This window comes from Calonectris borealis, chromosome 10 (genome assembly GCF_964195595.1).
Source record: "Calonectris borealis chromosome 10, bCalBor7.hap1.2, whole genome shotgun sequence".
NCBI classification, from domain to species: Eukaryota; Metazoa; Chordata; class Aves; order Procellariiformes; family Procellariidae; genus Calonectris; species Calonectris borealis.
Genome location: NC_134321.1, coordinates 9,198,276 through 9,215,586, shown reverse-complemented (window position 1 = coordinate 9,215,586; position 17,311 = coordinate 9,198,276). Strand labels below are relative to the sequence as shown.

General features: G+C 42.2%; 1 protein-coding gene across 1 annotated transcript in view; it reads left to right on the top strand.

Moving 5' to 3' along the window:
- The window catches only part of PTPRG (protein tyrosine phosphatase receptor type G), a 415,889-nt gene that overhangs the window by 363,275 nt on the left and 35,303 nt on the right, over nt 1-17,311 (top strand). The window contains exon 14 of the mRNA XM_075158716.1: nt 8,249-8,340. Coding sequence (XP_075014817.1) covers nt 8,249-8,340 — 92 coding nt within the window. The remainder of the gene's footprint in view (nt 1-8,248; nt 8,341-17,311) is intronic.

Genomic DNA, 17,311 nt, shown 5'->3' with positions numbered 1-17,311 from the left:
CCAGGTACTAAATAATTTGCTTCTCTGCTCTTAGTGCCAGCTGCTCTTTTCTTTTCCTTTGTGCTGTGCTTCCAAAGGTATCTTTTTGTGCCATTCCTAATTGTGTTCTAAACAGAGTTAACAGAGAGACCATAAAAATTTTTAAGTAGCTATTTCTTTTTTAAATGGCCAGAGAAAAAAGCCCAGCCTCCAAATACACATGAAAAGATCAAAAGAGAAAGGAAATAATCACACATTTAATATTTTATCCTGGCCCCAAATAAGCTAAACATGAAATGTGTCCAGCAGTGTTGGGAAATCTTCCTAGTTCTCCCATGCAGCTTTAGTCCAGGTGCACGTGGACATGTCTGTTGAGAAGGAGGGAGCTTCCCATTGAGTATTGCATTATATTTAACACACTGGCATTTCTGCCTGAAGATGGGCAGGGCCATCAAAACAGAGGAAAAAACTGTGCCTAAATTTTTAGCACGTTTTTGTGTTATGTTTAGGTCCCAGGCTGTGGCTTGGGATACCTACAATAATTGTCAGTTGAATGTCCCAATGTCCCGTTCAGTGGAAGGAAAGAATATTTTTGCAAAGGGAAGAGCAGGGCTCTTCCATATTTTCCCAATTAGGTGGGAGTAATTAGGGACGTTTAGGTGAATGTTCCAAAGAGAGACCCAGTTTCTGCTGTTGTCTCTTAGGTGGGATCATCTCTGTATTGTTTTTCTTAAAACACAATTTGAATCCAGATGAATTACACTTTGCGTTTAAAAATACCTGTATTTTAACCTCCCAGTGTGCCGACCTGTTTTTATTCTTTCCCGAGATTCATCCCAAAGGGAATTCATGTCCTGAAATGATAATATCAAGTATGCCCAATTTTGAGTTCTTCGAGGTGCTACTAAAAGCTCCTCTCTAGTAAGAGGCAATCTTCATTGATTGCTGCAGTTCTTGTGATTACAGAACAACTCTTCACTTGGTTAAATTTAGCTTCCTTCTGTGAGAAAGTTTCAGGCTCCTTTTTAATATTACATGATGTTTAGGGCATTGGAAGTACACATTTTATAGGAAGTGCCTAAGGTATTATTTGATTGGAAAAGGCATGTCTTTGTTTTCCTCTGTGATTTTCTAGTGTTTGTTATGAATGTTGCATTAAATAAATAGTTGGCTCAGGGAGAGGAAAATGAATACGTCAGGCTTCCCTTCGGTTTTTAAAGCCATGCCTAATTTTTAAACCATTTTAAGATCCCACCTATAGGTTTCTCTACCCCATTTTTGCCTGAAGACATTAAAGTTTTGAATGGTAATGCATATAACCAGGGAGCTTGTTCTCTTGCAGTAGAAAATACTGATGAGTAAACCCATTCAGTCATCTGTAAAATTGCTGAGTGTATCCAACACAGCTGTTGTGAGTATTGATTAAAGCAGGAGGGGAAGGTCTGATGCTGCTAGTCCTGTCAGAGGTCACCAGGAGAGTAATTAGCTACCAAGTGTTACAGGGCCACGTGTCATCACAAATAAGGTTTCACCATGGCCTTCGCTGTTCTCCAGGGACACCAGGAAGATGGGACAAGGAAGCGTGGAAAATGTTTGTGCTGAGTTAAACTAAGATTTATCCACTCACAATTTGCAGTTAAAGAGCTTTCTAAGTGCATTTCTGCATTGGCCACCTGGGCACTTTCTGGTCGCACAGCTGATGAAGGGGGGAGGACTTGAAAGCAGCTCATCTTGGTGTGTGTTATCATTTCTTAACTGTTTAATTATTTGAATACCCTTCTAAAAATTATTATTTCTTGTATGATGTCTGTAACGATGTAAATGGGTGTCTAGTCTCTGGTGTGGGATAGGATCTCAGAGGATCGGGAGAAGAGGATTTTTAATTTTCTGGAGAGCTGTGTAGTCAGCTGGCAAATTTAGGCCATAAATATTAAATTAGCTGTCTTTCTGTGTCAGAAATCCCTAGTCTTGTTTGCAGATTAGTTTTTCAGATGGACAATTTTAATTGTGGTGTGTTCTTCATCACGAATACTGTCTCAAAGTTTTGTCCACTTTCTTTTTTTTCCATCTACCTTTTCCCAGCCTTTTTCCTGTCTTTATTTCTCTGCGATACTGCAGAATGTGTGGTTGTAAGTATGTGTGGTTGGACTGGTGATTAGCGTTTGGATCCTTTTAGCTTTTGCAGGACTGTGTGGGTGCGCAACAACTCACTAATGTGAAAAAGCGTTTCTCCTTGCCCAGAGGAAGTCCCCTGAAAGGGGCAGTCTACTTTTCACTGTTCTGTCTAGGAAAGGATGCCAAGGACTTGGCACGCTGTGAACTTCTGAAACCTATCCAGGTGCCATCTAGACCTCTCCAGTTATCGTATCTGTGCGATGCTTTAACACTGCTCAAGAAGATTACAGGCAGAAATTGCTTTGTGGGGAGAAGGCAAATCGTCTTTGGGAGGGATATGCAGGAGAATCAGCATTATTGTAGGGAAATTTTCCTCCTTTTTCAGCTTTCCTTTATTCTCTTGGTTTTTGTGCATTCCTGCTTTGTATATCCTCCCGTAGTTCGAGTTCGGTCAGCCTTCACTGCCATACCGCTCCAGCGTAGCATAGGTTCTTTCTCAGCTTTTGAATTCTGATCATTAAGCGTTAAGACCTGGGGAGAAAAATAATTGTAGAAAATTGGGGCAATATAAGCCATTTTCTGGCCAAAAAAGAGTGAATGCAGATGCCCGTCTGATACAATGAACATAACATCACTGCTCCATGCTGGTCACTTATTCATATTCATAAGATCAGCTTTTTTCGTGTGGTTTTCTCTTCTCTTTTTCTTCTTAACGCTTGAGTCAGTTTTATTGCTCATAAAAATCAGTGACTGATGACCCCAGCTAGAGCAGTGCAGACTGCAGACAGCTGTTGTCCAGGCTCCCATCCACTGCTCTGCTGGTGACATGGTCGTGATTTGCAGTGCTTCTGTTGTTCCGTAGTCTGCGGCTCTTTTCTGAGCAGTCATTGCCAATTCTGACAGTGACAAATGCTTGCCAAGGAATAGTGAAACTAGCTTAAAGTGCAGAGCCATGTGTTACTAGTACACTTGACTGCATACATACTCTTGTTTTTGGTGCCAGCAGAAACCAACCTTAATTGTGTCTCCTGGAAAACATGCAAAACAGTTCAACGAGAATCTGAAGCATCTTTTCTTCTATTGAAAGTGAGAATGAATGTGCAGAGGTAGTGAAAGGGATCGTTTCCTGTCTTTGGATCCTTGTTTGGGAGTTATTTGCAGACTCCCCCCGTGATGGAGGAGCGTGGTGAATGAATGCCTGTATCCAGGTTGCATTTGATAAAGCCTAAGCCACGTCCTGTGCAGGCTGGTTTAGAGGTCTGTTAGAGATCCTGGGTTGAATCCTGCTCAATCTTGCCTGTTCTGCCCACCAGCTAAGGACTGTGTGTGAAAGTAGGGTGGCTGCAGGGCCTATTGGCCTCTTTGTTAATAAATGTACATTCTGCAGAGCTCCTGTTTGTGGGAGGCTGTTTCTGGAGGAAGGGTACCCAGAGGACAAGGTTTGCCCTGCTCGACAGTAGTGAATAGGCCTCCAGGACCCTTTCAAGTCAAGCCCCCAAATTGGTCATGCTTTAGGAGGTAATGACCCAAGAAGAGAGTAGTTGCAAGAAACCGGGAGCCTAGAGCTCCGAGATGCTATTACAGAAATAAAGTAGTATAAATCTGGCTAGCCTTGGAGAGGGAATAGACGCTGCTCCAGCCAACAGAAACGCCTGGAAGGAGGAGTAGATCCCTAGTGAACAAGGGAGCAATAAATACGCCAGTCGCTTCAGCATGTCAGGCAGGACGTGGCTCTTGGGTGTCCCCAGAAAATGAAGCATTCCCCTTTGATTTTTCCTGTGTTCAGCCACTGTCCTGATGGTTTCAGCCAGCCGCTGTGGAGGCAGTCGCTTGCCCCTCCGCAATAATCCCTTGCTCCTTTTCTCCCTGCCTCAGCTGCTCCGGTGCAGTGCAGATCCCTCGCCTGTCATCACAGATCAGGGGATGCTGCCCGCGCTAGACGGAGTAGAGGGAGTAAAGGCCAAACGCTGCCCTCAGAGCTATTCCCAGCACTCCCATCGACTGCACCGCGCGCGCTGCATGTTTGTATTGGAGGCAGCGTTAACTAAACACTAAGGCGCTATCTTCTATGCGAAAATAAAATGCATCCATGCTTTCAGGCCATTATGTGATCTGGTTCTCCCTCTTGCTTTTAGATGAGTATAAAGGAGAAGCTGCTTGAGGTTTATTAACTAATAACCAAGGAAACCTGTTTTGAGTGTCAAAATCTCACGAGGCATCTCTTGTTCTACAGAAGCTAATCTGGTATTTTGCTCAGTGGAAATGGAACAAGCATTTAACTCAGCTAATCAGGACCATCTCTTGGCATATTTTTATGCTTTCGGCTTGATAATAAGGTGCTGCTGCTCTGGTCTTTGCATCCTGTTAGTCTGCTTTAATAACTCACTGCCTGTATCTCTGCAAAAAGATTCTGGGCAGGGGGATGCTCTCCCTCGCATTGTTTTTGCATTCCAGACCCTGCCTCTGCTCCTTCTCTGGGGAGATGCTAATCTCGCAGTGTTTTACTTTCTGCATTTTGGTCCATATGTGACAACTGTGTGTCTGATCACCACAATCTCGCAGAGTTATTGTACCCCAGGGAAAGGGAGCCAAAAAAACATATGGGGCTAGAGAAAACGGTCTGCTTCACTGCACACAGGCGTATCTCAGAGACAACAGACTCTTTGGTATTTTGCAGAAAAGATGTGGGCTCTCCGAAATCTTCTGGAAGTGAAATCAAGGCTGTGATGTGCTTTTCCTCAACCAGTGCTGCAGAAATGCAAGAATTATTCTAAAATCAGTGTTTCAGTTGTTAAGATTTTAATAATCATTTGTGCCATTGACAAATCCCAATTGCTCATTCACTAAGGACTGCTTCTGTCAGAAAAAAATCTGTTATTTTTTTCTGCTGACAGTGTTGGTTTCCTGAGCAAATGGGCACACAGGTGCAAACACCTGCACATGTATACACACCAGGGTTAAAAGTTACAGGCTGAAGTGCTCATGTGAAAACAGTTGTAGACTTGCACCTTGTCTAGCCCTGCATCCACTCCTGCCTCTCTCCATTGCTGCTTCTCCAGTGACTCGAAACAAGCAATTTTCTGCTCTCATCCTTTTCCTTTATCCAGCCCTCCCCATATACGCACACAGATTTACTGCAGCCTCTTGTAGCCTTAGCAACTGCTGCCACTTAAGGTTTGTATACCGAGGGAAAGGTAATGGGTAGAGGAAATGCCAGGGGATAGAAAGGAGCATCCTAAACTGGGGAAGAAGGCAGATACTAAATTACCTGAAAGGCCTTTCAGTAGCCTTGATACCAACTATCAGTATTTATTACTACAAACTAGACACAAGTTTGCAAAAGGCTCTTCCCGGGCCCAGGCATTTCCTTACCCAGTCAGTTCCAGGCTGAAAAATGGACATATCCAAACTGGGGGCCTGGAGGCATCTGCCTGGCACCCCGAGATGCGTGCTCCCTCCTGGAGCTGCACAGAGGAGAGCTGCAAGAGTAGCAAACAGACACAGTAAGCAGAACTTGCTGGAAAATTAATCCAGCGAGTTTGTGAAACCTATCGTAAAAGGTCTTTTAAAGATCAATCTACTTTATCCTGCTCTCAATTTTGAGCCTGCGTAGTCCCATCAGTGCTGCCTTCTGCTGTCCCCGGGAGCCCCTGAGACACGGCGGGAGTTACCAGGACAGGGATGCGATGGTCTGTGAGCAGCTAGCTCAGCTGTAGAGGTTAAACTTGGAATATTTACAGCAATTATGAGCAAGTGAAAAAAAAAGAGTTTGAGAGGCGTGTCTTCACCTAATGTGCCAGTATCCAGCATTGTAAAGTAGTGAGCATGCTGTATTATATATGAGGGTACTTTAGCATGATGTTTGTGACTTGAGAAAACCTTTAGTCAAATTCCATGGTGACTGCCTTTTTAAAACAGCTATAGAAAGTCTTCCGGAAATAAAATACAGAATTGTTAATGACATTAATGATTGCAGAAAACTTTACTATGTGAAATATTCATTTAATACATTGTTATCCCAACATTGTGCTCAGCAGAGATATGCTGGACTGGGTATTCAGCTATCGCCATCATGGGCCTTACAATACCACACAACGCGATTATCCAACACAATTACATATTTTGAGGCTATTAAGAAAAAGCTGTCTTATGGCTGCATAAAAAACCATAATGCCAGCCTATCAGAGCCTCTCGGAGTATAAAATAACAAATTACAAAAAATAATTGCTTTTCTTAAGTATCATCAGCTTAAAAAATCCTGTAAATCCCTACATAAAGGTCTGTCTTTTTATCAAACACCTTCTTAAGGCCTTCATTACCGGGAGAAGCCGTTCAAGGATTTTTGTAGTATTGACTCAAGGGAAAGAGCCCCAAATACATCAAAATCAGGAACATTTTGCCTGTTTCATATTCATAGTTTCTTCTTTATGTGTGACTGATCTATTCTGCTGCGTGCCCCCAGGGTGTGCATTGTCCAAAATAAAGGCTGCCAAAAAAAAATGAGAACAGGGAGTAAGTAGGGTGGGGGGAGTTCAACCGATGTTTTTAAATGCTGTGAGACTATTGCACATCTTGCATCCTCATGTGTGAATTCACCTTATGGTGTTTCTTAACAAAAGCATACTCACTAAATAAATAACTTCAGCACAATGCAAGACATCGTGCCTGAAAATAGAAAGCTGCTCTGAGACAATTACTCCATGCTGTGAAATCCGCTCTCTCCTGCTTCTGTATTGTCTTAAGTTGTACTTGTGCTGCCATAGCATGTGCGTGCATTATAAAGCGTTGTGACTGTGCAGTAGAAAGTACAAATGCATAGCAAGCAAGCACCCATGATTATTTTAGGTTCTGGTTTTGCCTAAGAGAGTGGTTTGATTTTTCAGTGACTTTTTTGCTCTCTGGCATGTATGGATGTTGAAAACAAAGGGAGCGCAAATTACTTTGACAAAGTCAGCAAAGCCAGCTCTGCAGAGTGGGCTCTCTATGGAGAGCACAATGCCCGAATTACAGAGAAGCAGACTGCAAGGCAAAACTTATAAGCCACTACGTGCAAATATGTTTCAGCAAGGGAACCGGCAACTTGACAAAAGGCAAGTTCACAAGGCCGCCTGCAAACTTTGCCCAGGTGTTGAGGAGCAGTTCATTAAGGGCTGCAATGAGGGGGATCTTTCTGCAATGGGAAGCTATTGTTAAGCACCCCGACAGATGAGAGCAGACCCTTCTCCTGCCACAATAGCTGCTCACACCAAGCAAGACGCATTAAATATTCAGTTCCAGCCTCAAGCAGCTCATTAAGTCAGCAATGAGCAGTGACGCTGGTGTTGGAAAACCCTGCCTCAATTAACATCACCATGCAGAGTCTCCTCGGATCTCTTGATGTTATTCTGCTCAGTACCTTTTCTGTGATGACCAGCTTGTGCTCTCTGCTTTGCATTAAATACAGGTAAAAAAGAGTCAGATGGATTTAAGTTCTCCTATTCTTTATAGGCCTTTTCAGAGATGAGTCCTAGGGCCCAAGCTAAGTGTCTATTGCATTTTTCTGTAGCAGCATATGTAATACAAGTTTGCAGGAGGAGGATGGGATGAGGGTTATATGCCTTTAGTGTTAAAAAAACAAACAAACAAAAAAACGTAATGTTTGAAGGATAACTTTCATAGCGGAACATCATGACATGCAGAAGTTACAGATGCTGTATTACTGTCTGTAGGCTGTTACACAGCAGAAACTTTCACAGTAAGTGTGTATTCCCTGGAAATGCTAGTGTCTTAGGTAGATTTTGGCTTGAACTGTATGCTGAATATGTTTCTTGTGTGCAAAGTTTCTTTCTGAATGATGTATTTGAAACCTGTTTTGCAACCTCTAACTTTTGTGAGTATAATTTCATATTCAATAGTACTTAGCAATAATATACAGAGGCATTTATGATGGGTGGATGTCAGATGTCAATGAATTAGAGCACACCAGAATCCGGAATTAGAATTGTAATTGTAGAAAACGCACATATGTTTTCATGCGTCGATGTTTTAGAACTACAACATCTGAAAGTATGGAGCAGAAATGGAGAAGCAGAACATGTGCAAAAGTTTTCAGCTATTTTTTCAGAGGGCAGTTTTTCACACCCTGAATCTATTTTTTTTCTTTTTCCTTTAACAGAAAGTGTTTTCAGACTGCCCATTTCTATGTGGAGGACAGCAGTTCACCCCGTGTGGTCCCCAATGAAAGTATTCCCATTATACCTATTCCAGGTAAGATGGGCTTAATCTCCTCTATTTGTGCTATTTGGAGTCTGTTCTAATTACATAAAGAAGAGAAGGTTATGCTTGTGGTAAATCATGTTTTTTGGTAGAAATTTGTTGTACCAGTGCTGCTTCATTTAATTTAAGGTGCTTTGCAATGGAGCTCTGAGTGCCAATGTTGTATTTTTCCATAGGCACCTCTCCCACATTGTTTTAATAGAAATTTCAGAATAACCTTTGTAAAATGTCAAAAACATGAGCACCGCTTCTTAAAAACACTAAGGCATTGCATCCAGGGTGAAAACAGCTGCCCCATCAGGGCAGGTTGTGGGTGAGAGATATGCAGCTCCACTGGTCTCTTGAGACTGGGGGACTTGCCCCCCACTTTCAGCATCTGCAGAGGTGGTGTCTGCGGGGTCTTGGAGGGGACAGCAAGACACAGGGATAAGCAAACAATCTCAAGTAAAGTCCAAAGCCATCTGTTAACTTGGTATTAATCAAGTTACCAAAGGTCAAATTCTCCTCTCAGCTATACTGAGAGCAAAGCTGGAAGCAGAGTTCAGCGCTATTCTCTCTTCATGAGGCATTTCCCCTGGGAATTATTAAGTGCAGGATCCAGCTCCCTTTAAGCAGTGATGACAGAGAGCAGGTTGGTGTTACAGTGGCCTTTGCAGCCACTGCCTTGTTTGATGTTGCTCCGTTTCATAGGCAGAATTAAGATACTCAAAATATTGTATTGACTTCAGTCTGTCAAATGCTTGTACTTGTTGCTTCAAGGTGTTTTAAGTTTTCTTGTTCTATTCTGTAATTTGTGTCATTGGTCTAGGATTCAATCTGCGGCTAATTAGATTTATTTTACCAAAAAGCATTCAAAGCCATCTCTGAGACACCGAAGAGACATGTGCCCTAGAAAAATGAAAGAATCCAGTTACATTTTCCTTGATTTTATTCAGTAGATGTGTAACTACCCTTTCTAGAAAGAGTCTTTCAAAATACCCATGGGTACTAATGTGAAAGTTTAGCTATTACATTCCTACAGAAAATGTTAGGCCTTGCAGTCTGATGCTGTGCCACAGAAAATAAAAGAAAACATGCTATCATCTCCTCTCCTTTCTGTGGCAGACTAAGATGCACATCCTGGCCACTTCAGTTCCTCAGCAAGGAGCTACCCTTCTTCTCCTTTAGGGTAACATGAGATTTTAGTCTTAGACCACCTGCAATGAGTTTTCACAAAAGAACCTAGATAGTTGGAGAAGTCTGTTCTTCCTACTCTAAAACCAGAAGGAGCACTTGCCTGTTGGGGCTGCTTTTGGCAGTCAGTTTAATGGTCCCACCATGCCTGCTCTCGTGTGATACCTCCTTAGAGCTTGTGAGGAAGGGGAGGGTGGGCTAACCTGGATCCTGTGCAAAGCAGTGTCAAAACCTGGGGTATTACATGCACAAGGCAGTGGGAGGGGAGAAATTCTCCCCTCTTTGGCCAGTGTATAGGTTTTTTTACTGTAATTGAGATAAATTTTCCTTAGATAAAGAAACCAGCAGAAAGCTCCATCTTTTCATGCTGCAATCTGTGGTGTTGAGACAGTGATTCTTCCCTATTTCACAGGGATGTTTTGATGGTTAGTCCATTAAAGACTGGATGGCATTCATATAAATTGTTATATAGGCTGAAGAAGCTCCATTAAACTGTTCAGGTGGCAGGTACCGCAAGGCCAGCATATACACTAATGCTTCTCCAGCAGCCATTCTAGCATGTAACAAGTGGCTGAGAACAGAACACTGACTTTGGGGGACATCTTCCCGTGACTAGAGCAAGCCAAGCTGTTGGACCACAGCAGCTTTGGGATTGACGTGATGCAGCCATCACTGCAGTGCATGCTGTGGTCTGCTCAGGTTCAGTAACATTAAGAAAGCTGCTCACCCCTGATAATGGGCACTGCAGATTAAGGCACCTGCTGAGCAAGGGCTGCAAGACACCTCGAGAAGTTTTGTAGTTAAAAATCTGCAAGGACTGCTGATGAGCTCTAAGGCACGTGGAGAACTGGGCCTTAGACAGAGGTGTAGTCTTGTTGGATGCAAAGGTGAATCCAGCCCTCGAATTCCCAATCTAATGACAAGATTTTTGTCGATACAATTGAACATTCAGACACCTGCATACAGACATCCAAATGGAGGTGCCTTAATCTGAAGCTGAATTGTGCGTAGAAGGTCTTAAGAGAGAATGAACTGATGAATTCGAAGATCTTGGTACTGACAGTAAAGCTATTCAGGCCATCAAAAGCCAAAACCCTCTGGAAGTGCCCCTCTCTGTGTGTATTAACTATTACCTATACAGGGAGTCTGTAATGAGGCTCAAAGTTAGTAGAGAGAAATTCCAGCTACATTGGCTTTTTCCAAAGATGCTGCCTGAAAAGATCTTGAAGCTCTCCTAAGCGTTTTCCTTGTTTGGAGATGTAGAAGAGGCCTGTTTTCCCCATATACCTGTTGCTAAATGACACTTCTCTGACATCAGCTGCTGCTCCCACATAGGCAGCCCACTGAAATGCCTTAAAAACATTAAATGACAAAATTCTCCTTTGAACTGATTGCAACTGATGAAATTATAAGCCTCTGAACTTTTCCTCTGGAAGCTGCCAGAGGGTGTGAGAAAGTCTTACTTGCCATGTTGATCCTAGAAGGAAAATATAAGTGGCATTTTCACAAAAGCAAGTTTTTCAAAGTGACCTTGTTAACTTGTGGAACCCTATCCTTACAAAAGATATTTGAATAGATCCCTGTGGAACCATGGATCTACCTCCTACAATTCAGTAGACCAACTTCTCTCGATTATGTGCGAGCATCCACACTGATGGCACTTCAGTGCAGTGTGTCTGAAGACGTTTAGTAGATGTGCCTGGGCCCAACTACAGCATGCAGTGAGCTGCCGGTCGGAGGACGCTGAGCGGGTTTGGGTTGGCTGGTCCTGGGCCAGGTGTGGGGTGGCTCTGCCAGGTGTCTGGGAGCCAGGCGCAGCGACGTCCTGACGCAGCTCAAGAGGTTTCAGAAGCGGGCTCTGGTGTCTCTGCATGCCACCGCTTTGATCCGTGACGTGTCGGCATGCTCAGAGGTAGCTTTTGTGTTTATTTCTGCATTGCATTCGGCTCTTGTTTAGGCAAACCCTCTGTTTCTCAGGTCTATGAACTCTAAAATCAATCTGCCAGCTACTTGCAGTGGGCACACAGTACAACTTTTCAGGTCCAAAATCTAAAAAAAATCTTCTCATAAAGGAATGATTTTACCCATTTTCTATTTCACTTCCCATGGCATACATGCTTAATTATTGTGCGTGAAGCCACATCACCCATAGGCATGTGCTTATGTGTGCAAATTTGCTTTGAGACCCAAATCATTATCATTATTCATAATTATCTGCACTGCTTGATCTAGAGAAACACAGGACAAAGGAGATATCATTAACTGAGTCACCCACTGGATATTACAACTGAGGTATAAATCTAAACTCACATAAGCCTTGCACCTGACGGTAATGCATCTGTAATCAATGGCAGATTTCTGAAACTCCTCTGCCATTCAGCCCAACAAAATTATTTCTCCATATCTTCTCTCTTTGCCTCCACACTCAGTTAATTTTGGCCACGTCCATATCATCTTTGCCTGGATCTCTTCACTATAACATTTGGTCTTGGCAAGATCTCTTTCTCAGCAAATCAGCTCCTGTTCCTGTTTGTTTTTTTTTTTCCATAGCTGGGTCAGTATCTGGTTAAAACATTTCTGGACTTGATCCTTTTCGGCAGAGCTGGATAAGTAAGAATAACAGCAGCGTCATAGCTGCAGACCTGTATGTTTTCAGCACTGCAAAACAAAATGCATCCCCATCAGTTTTCCTTTGTTTTCATCGCAAGACCTGCTCCATGACAGCAGTGAAGAAGTGCACCTCTGTGCAACTTAGATATCGTCAAGTAGTGGAACTAGCACAAATTCCACTTCTACCTTCCTTCTCCTATCTTTTGTTTCAGAGCTTTCCTGCTCTCGGGTGGTGCATTGTTCTGGAGCTTGCTGTGGCTTTTCGGGTTCCATGCCCAGCACAATGGACGCTGTGGCACTGGTGTCAGCAGGACTTGTTGCAAATCGGTACAGAGATAGTTGAGGCTTGACCCTATGGCAAAACTCCAAACTCTGCATAGTCTTGACCACAGTCCAGAGAAGCATGGCTCATAAAGAACACAACAGCTGGCCGATGCAGCTGATTCATTTACATATTATTCCAGATGTCTTTCACCATTTTTAGTATAAGTAAAATGTCTCAGATATGATGCCAGTCATTTCAGCCGTGTCTAGACTACAAGACTAAGCAGCACTTCCTGGTTCTTGGATCAAGGTGCATGCAGTTTTAGGTTTAAATGGCAGCAAATTAGTTTTTTAACTAGTACTGGAGTTTATGAGTAGTGTATTTGAAATAACTAGTGGCAGAATCTGATGGAGAAACATTCTCATGCTTCTGCAAGAATGACTCAGTATGGGTGCATGAGCCCAGGAAATAGTGGAGTAGCCAAGTACGTTGCAATGAAAAGGTGTCTTGTCCACCTCATGCAGTCATGTGAGGGTGTGAAGGCCAGTGCAGCCATGACCCTCCTTCATTTCACTCTGTCTTCTTGTGGTTACAAGAAGGAGTCCCATCAAGACTCCATCTTATTAACTCTTGGCCTCTGTTAAATCTCTGCAGAATTTTGAAACCTTCTTCCTTATTCCTTCAATAACCATGGTTGCCTTGAACCTTTCCTGATGAACATCAGTGGTTAGACTTGATGTGTTTTTTACAAGCTCAGTTCCTGCACTTCTGATATCTTCTGGTGGCATCCACCCTGTGACAAATTGTTTCTATTAAGAGACTGTAACAAGAGGTACCTCATTTGACAAGGAAACTGCAGGTTCCCAACAGAGGCTTGGTATCTTACTGTTTTCTGCTAAGTTGTAGCTGTCTCGAGTTGCACCCCAAGAGCTAAAGAGCAGAGCACCGGGACACGTCTGTGGCCACTACAGTGACAGTGTCCTGGGCACAGTGATGCTCTGTGCTAGAGGCTGGCGAGGCACAGGGAACAGTGCTAACTGCGGCTGAGGTTTTATTTCTCAAGGGCATGAAGCTCTTCACTGAGCACAGAGGTAGTGCTCCTCAGCTGTTTAAGACTTTATTTCTGCTTTCTGCTCCCTGCGGATTTATGTTCCAGCACCATATTGTGAATTGTACCTATCTTCAGCTTCAATTAAATTCATGAATGCAATATTGCAAACACAGCCATCCTCTGAAGCCAAGAAAATATCAAGGTATTTTAGGGAACATCCACCTTCCTTTTTCTCTGCTACCAACCTGGCTCCTGCAGTACACTGAAGAATTTATGGTGTGATATCTAACCATGGTACTTGTAACGGTGGCTTCAGGAGTTGGCTAAATCACCCAAAAACATGTTTTCATGGTGACCACATGAAATGCGGGTAGATCCTTTTCTGAGAGCTGTCACACTGGGATGCAGAGCCCTGGAGTTGAACCTCCATGTGCTTAAATGTAAGGCATGTACGTAATTGATGGCATGACTGGGACCTGAGGATGGAAATGTGTGAGATTAAAATTGTGTTCCTTAGCAGGCAATACCCAATAAGATCATGTTTAATGTCTGTGCTAAGGGAAAATTCACATTATTTCATTCTCTTGGACTGAAATTGGTTTTTTGCTTAAAGGGAAGAAGTGTATTGCTATTACATTTATAATTAATGATAACCTAATCTAAGATTTGTACAAGCAGATTTAAACTGAGCTCTTATTTTGACACATATAAAATTTTATCATTAACATCTTTATATTCCTGACTGACACATGGCTAATAGCATTGCAGTAGATTAAATCTTGAAGCAAGAGAGATTAATGTAGCTACGATATTACACAGGTGATTTTTCATATTCTGCTTTTTCATGTGTCTCCCCTTTATCAGAAAGCTGCCCTTGTGTTCATTTGACTTGATTATAACAAATAGATAGTAATTATCTTGCTGAAAGGACTTCTTGTTTTTCTTTCAACATGCCCACCTATCCAGGACTTACAAATGTATTCAAAGTGTTTTCCGTGCCTTTTCACTTTGAAAGGTGGTTTTTATTAAAACAGTACTTCATAAACACATGATTACAAAAATGTGAGCATTAATGAGGAATAGTGTCCCCAATAATCAACTCTCAGTAATTTATTATTTATCTTAATTTATTTTAATTTATAATTTGTCTTAGTTACTGAGGTCAGTGACTTCAGGACGATGCCAGCCTTAAACGGCTTCAGCAGGTAGTTTGATCTCCTAGAATGAAACCTACTGTATTGCCTTTTTAGTATTTATGCAGATATGATCTCCACAGAAAGCAGACATCTTCTCAGTATTAAGGGTTTTATAATGACTTTGTTTTATCATAAATTAATTGATACTCATGTTATACAAATAAAACTGTTCTTATATTTCTGGCCATTTTTTATACAGCAAGCAATGTGATCAGTCAGAAAAATTAATTATTCCAAATGAAATACAATGGCTTCAGTTGCATTCTTATTTTAAATAGTTAAGCAAGGAAAGCCAGTATACTGCAAAATTAAAGGCTCTGACTATATAAACGTGTGTAATTCAAATGCATTAAATCTAAAATGGTTTGAAGAAAGCTGGGCACCGCCCTTTGTTACGTGTGGAATTACTCGTGGAGTATTCGCATGAGTTAGGGCAGCATCTGGCTGTGGAGTTGCCTGCTCAAACATTTCAAATTCAATCAGTGCCAAAATTTGAGCTGCGTGTGAAGTTTCTGGTCCCTGTAAGTGTGTGCACTTTGGAGTATATGCTCAATCTGTAAGTTTAGAGGTTTTTGTCTAAGCTTCTCTGTAGAGACGGACACCTGACCTTACTGGAATTGATAGGAGTTTTTCAATAACCTCTACTGGGGCAGAATTTTACCCAAGGGTGTTCTATTAATCCTTGCAATCTTCTTTATGATCAGCCACTCTTCTAGAGACAGACCAAATACAGGCATATTTAGGCTTTACATCCCCATTTAGTACTGTGCGCTCTCATATTGCGTGCTACAGCTGCATAGATCCTATTTAAATCTGTGCTACGAGTGCCCCATTGCTAGTGGTGGAAATGAATCTGTTGGAGTCATACCCCGCATGGTTACTTCTGCTGCAGTGCTGCACGTGAAGGCAAGCTTTTGCTATAGCTCTGCAACCTTCACTCTGATATGTATTATAGCTTATGGAATGGCTGTTAGACTCGGTTTTAAGTAATATGTGTCCTAAATATTGATGCTAGATATTCCAGCTGCTTGCAGAATTTTTCCATCCCTCTTTGTAAAAAATAAAAACCCATGGACCCCACTGAATGTGGTTAACAATAAAATAAATATTAAAAAAAAAATCCTGGGATTGCATTCAATGTTCTCTCCAGCAGTGGAGAATAAGAGGGTGGAAGATGAATCGACATCCCATGGTTGAGTGCTGCTGGGAACAGAAGGGTGCTTGTTTGCTATGGATATGGGAAAACATTTGTCAGATATGTTATCTTTCAGTGAGTTAAGAGGTCAAATCCAGTCCTACTATGATCCTACTGGTAGATATTCCTTTCCAATCGGGAAAACTTTTTTGCAGAAGATGAGAACTGAAGATATGCTATTGAGAGTGGATTCTCCAGGATTAATGTCACGAACAACGCCACTGGTTTCATGATTGTCATAAGCCAAGTTCGGTTTGTGCTGCCTTCAGAAACGGCAGTTGCCCTGTCACTTCACTATTCCTCATGCTAATGAGTAGGATCAACCCATCTATCCCACTGACAACTAATCCTTCTTCCCCACAAATCAATTAATCCTTTCTTATAGTCATCAGCCAGAGCAGCAGGCTGATTCAGTTCACTGCTCAGCCCCACAGGCAGGGAGAAGGGAGTGGGAGAATCCCCTCGTCCTTTGGCTGAAGCCAGCTGTGAAGAGCACGCTGAGAATTGATGGAGGTGCTCCTGAGATGCAAGGGATGGCACAGGGTTGCTGAGCAGTGCAGTAAGTGGCTGCTGTTGGAGCAGATGGGCCAAGCCACGTGACAGCTATGGCATATGAATCCAGGTGGCTTTGCAAATGAGAGACTGAAGCGCAGTGACTAACAAATGGAATAAGCTTTCACATTAAAAGGAAGGCATAAGATACAAGCAGTATATTGGATTTAGTAGACTGGGTAAGATAATAGCTGAAAAACAGAAAGTACTTACAAAAAGAAGGAAAGAGAGAGCTCTTCATGGGAGAATTTTCTTTCCAAGACTTCTTCACATGCATCAAACATCTGGTCTTCAGAAACACCAAAACTCCAAACTAGACAAGGGTAATATGAGGAAGCACTTTGGTTTTGACCTTTTGGATTAATTCCTAACCCAAAACCATCTATTCCAATCCAATGCCACTAAACTATCTAGTGAGCTCTCGGGCTGTAAATGAATCAAAATGAATCTGAGATCTTATTATGTGGAAATGCCATCTCTGATGCAATATCCCATTTTTCTTTTGAAATTGGCCCCTATTGCTTTAACATTACAAAGGCACCTTATTAAGTGGGAGATAGGGGAAAATCCTTCCTGGTTGGATTACTAATTATCCAAACTTTAAATGTAACCCTGTTCTAATTTTATTGCTTCTACACACTTTGAGCTTCTTTTGAAGGTGGCTGTCTTCTGAAGGAATGTATTGAGTATTCTGCATTGTCAATTGTCATTTCTTAGAAAACGAGGTGTAACTGAAGGTTTTCCTTTTCTATCTTTTTTTTAAACAAACTTGACTTTCTTCTTGGCATTCTCCCTTTGTGGCAGGAAATGACCTCCATTGTGGTCCCCGTCAGTTTTGTGTTTTTGATACTCCTCTCAGACACTTGTCTTGGACCAGCAAGTGAAGATGGGAACTCCACCGAAGTCTTAAATATCTGGCA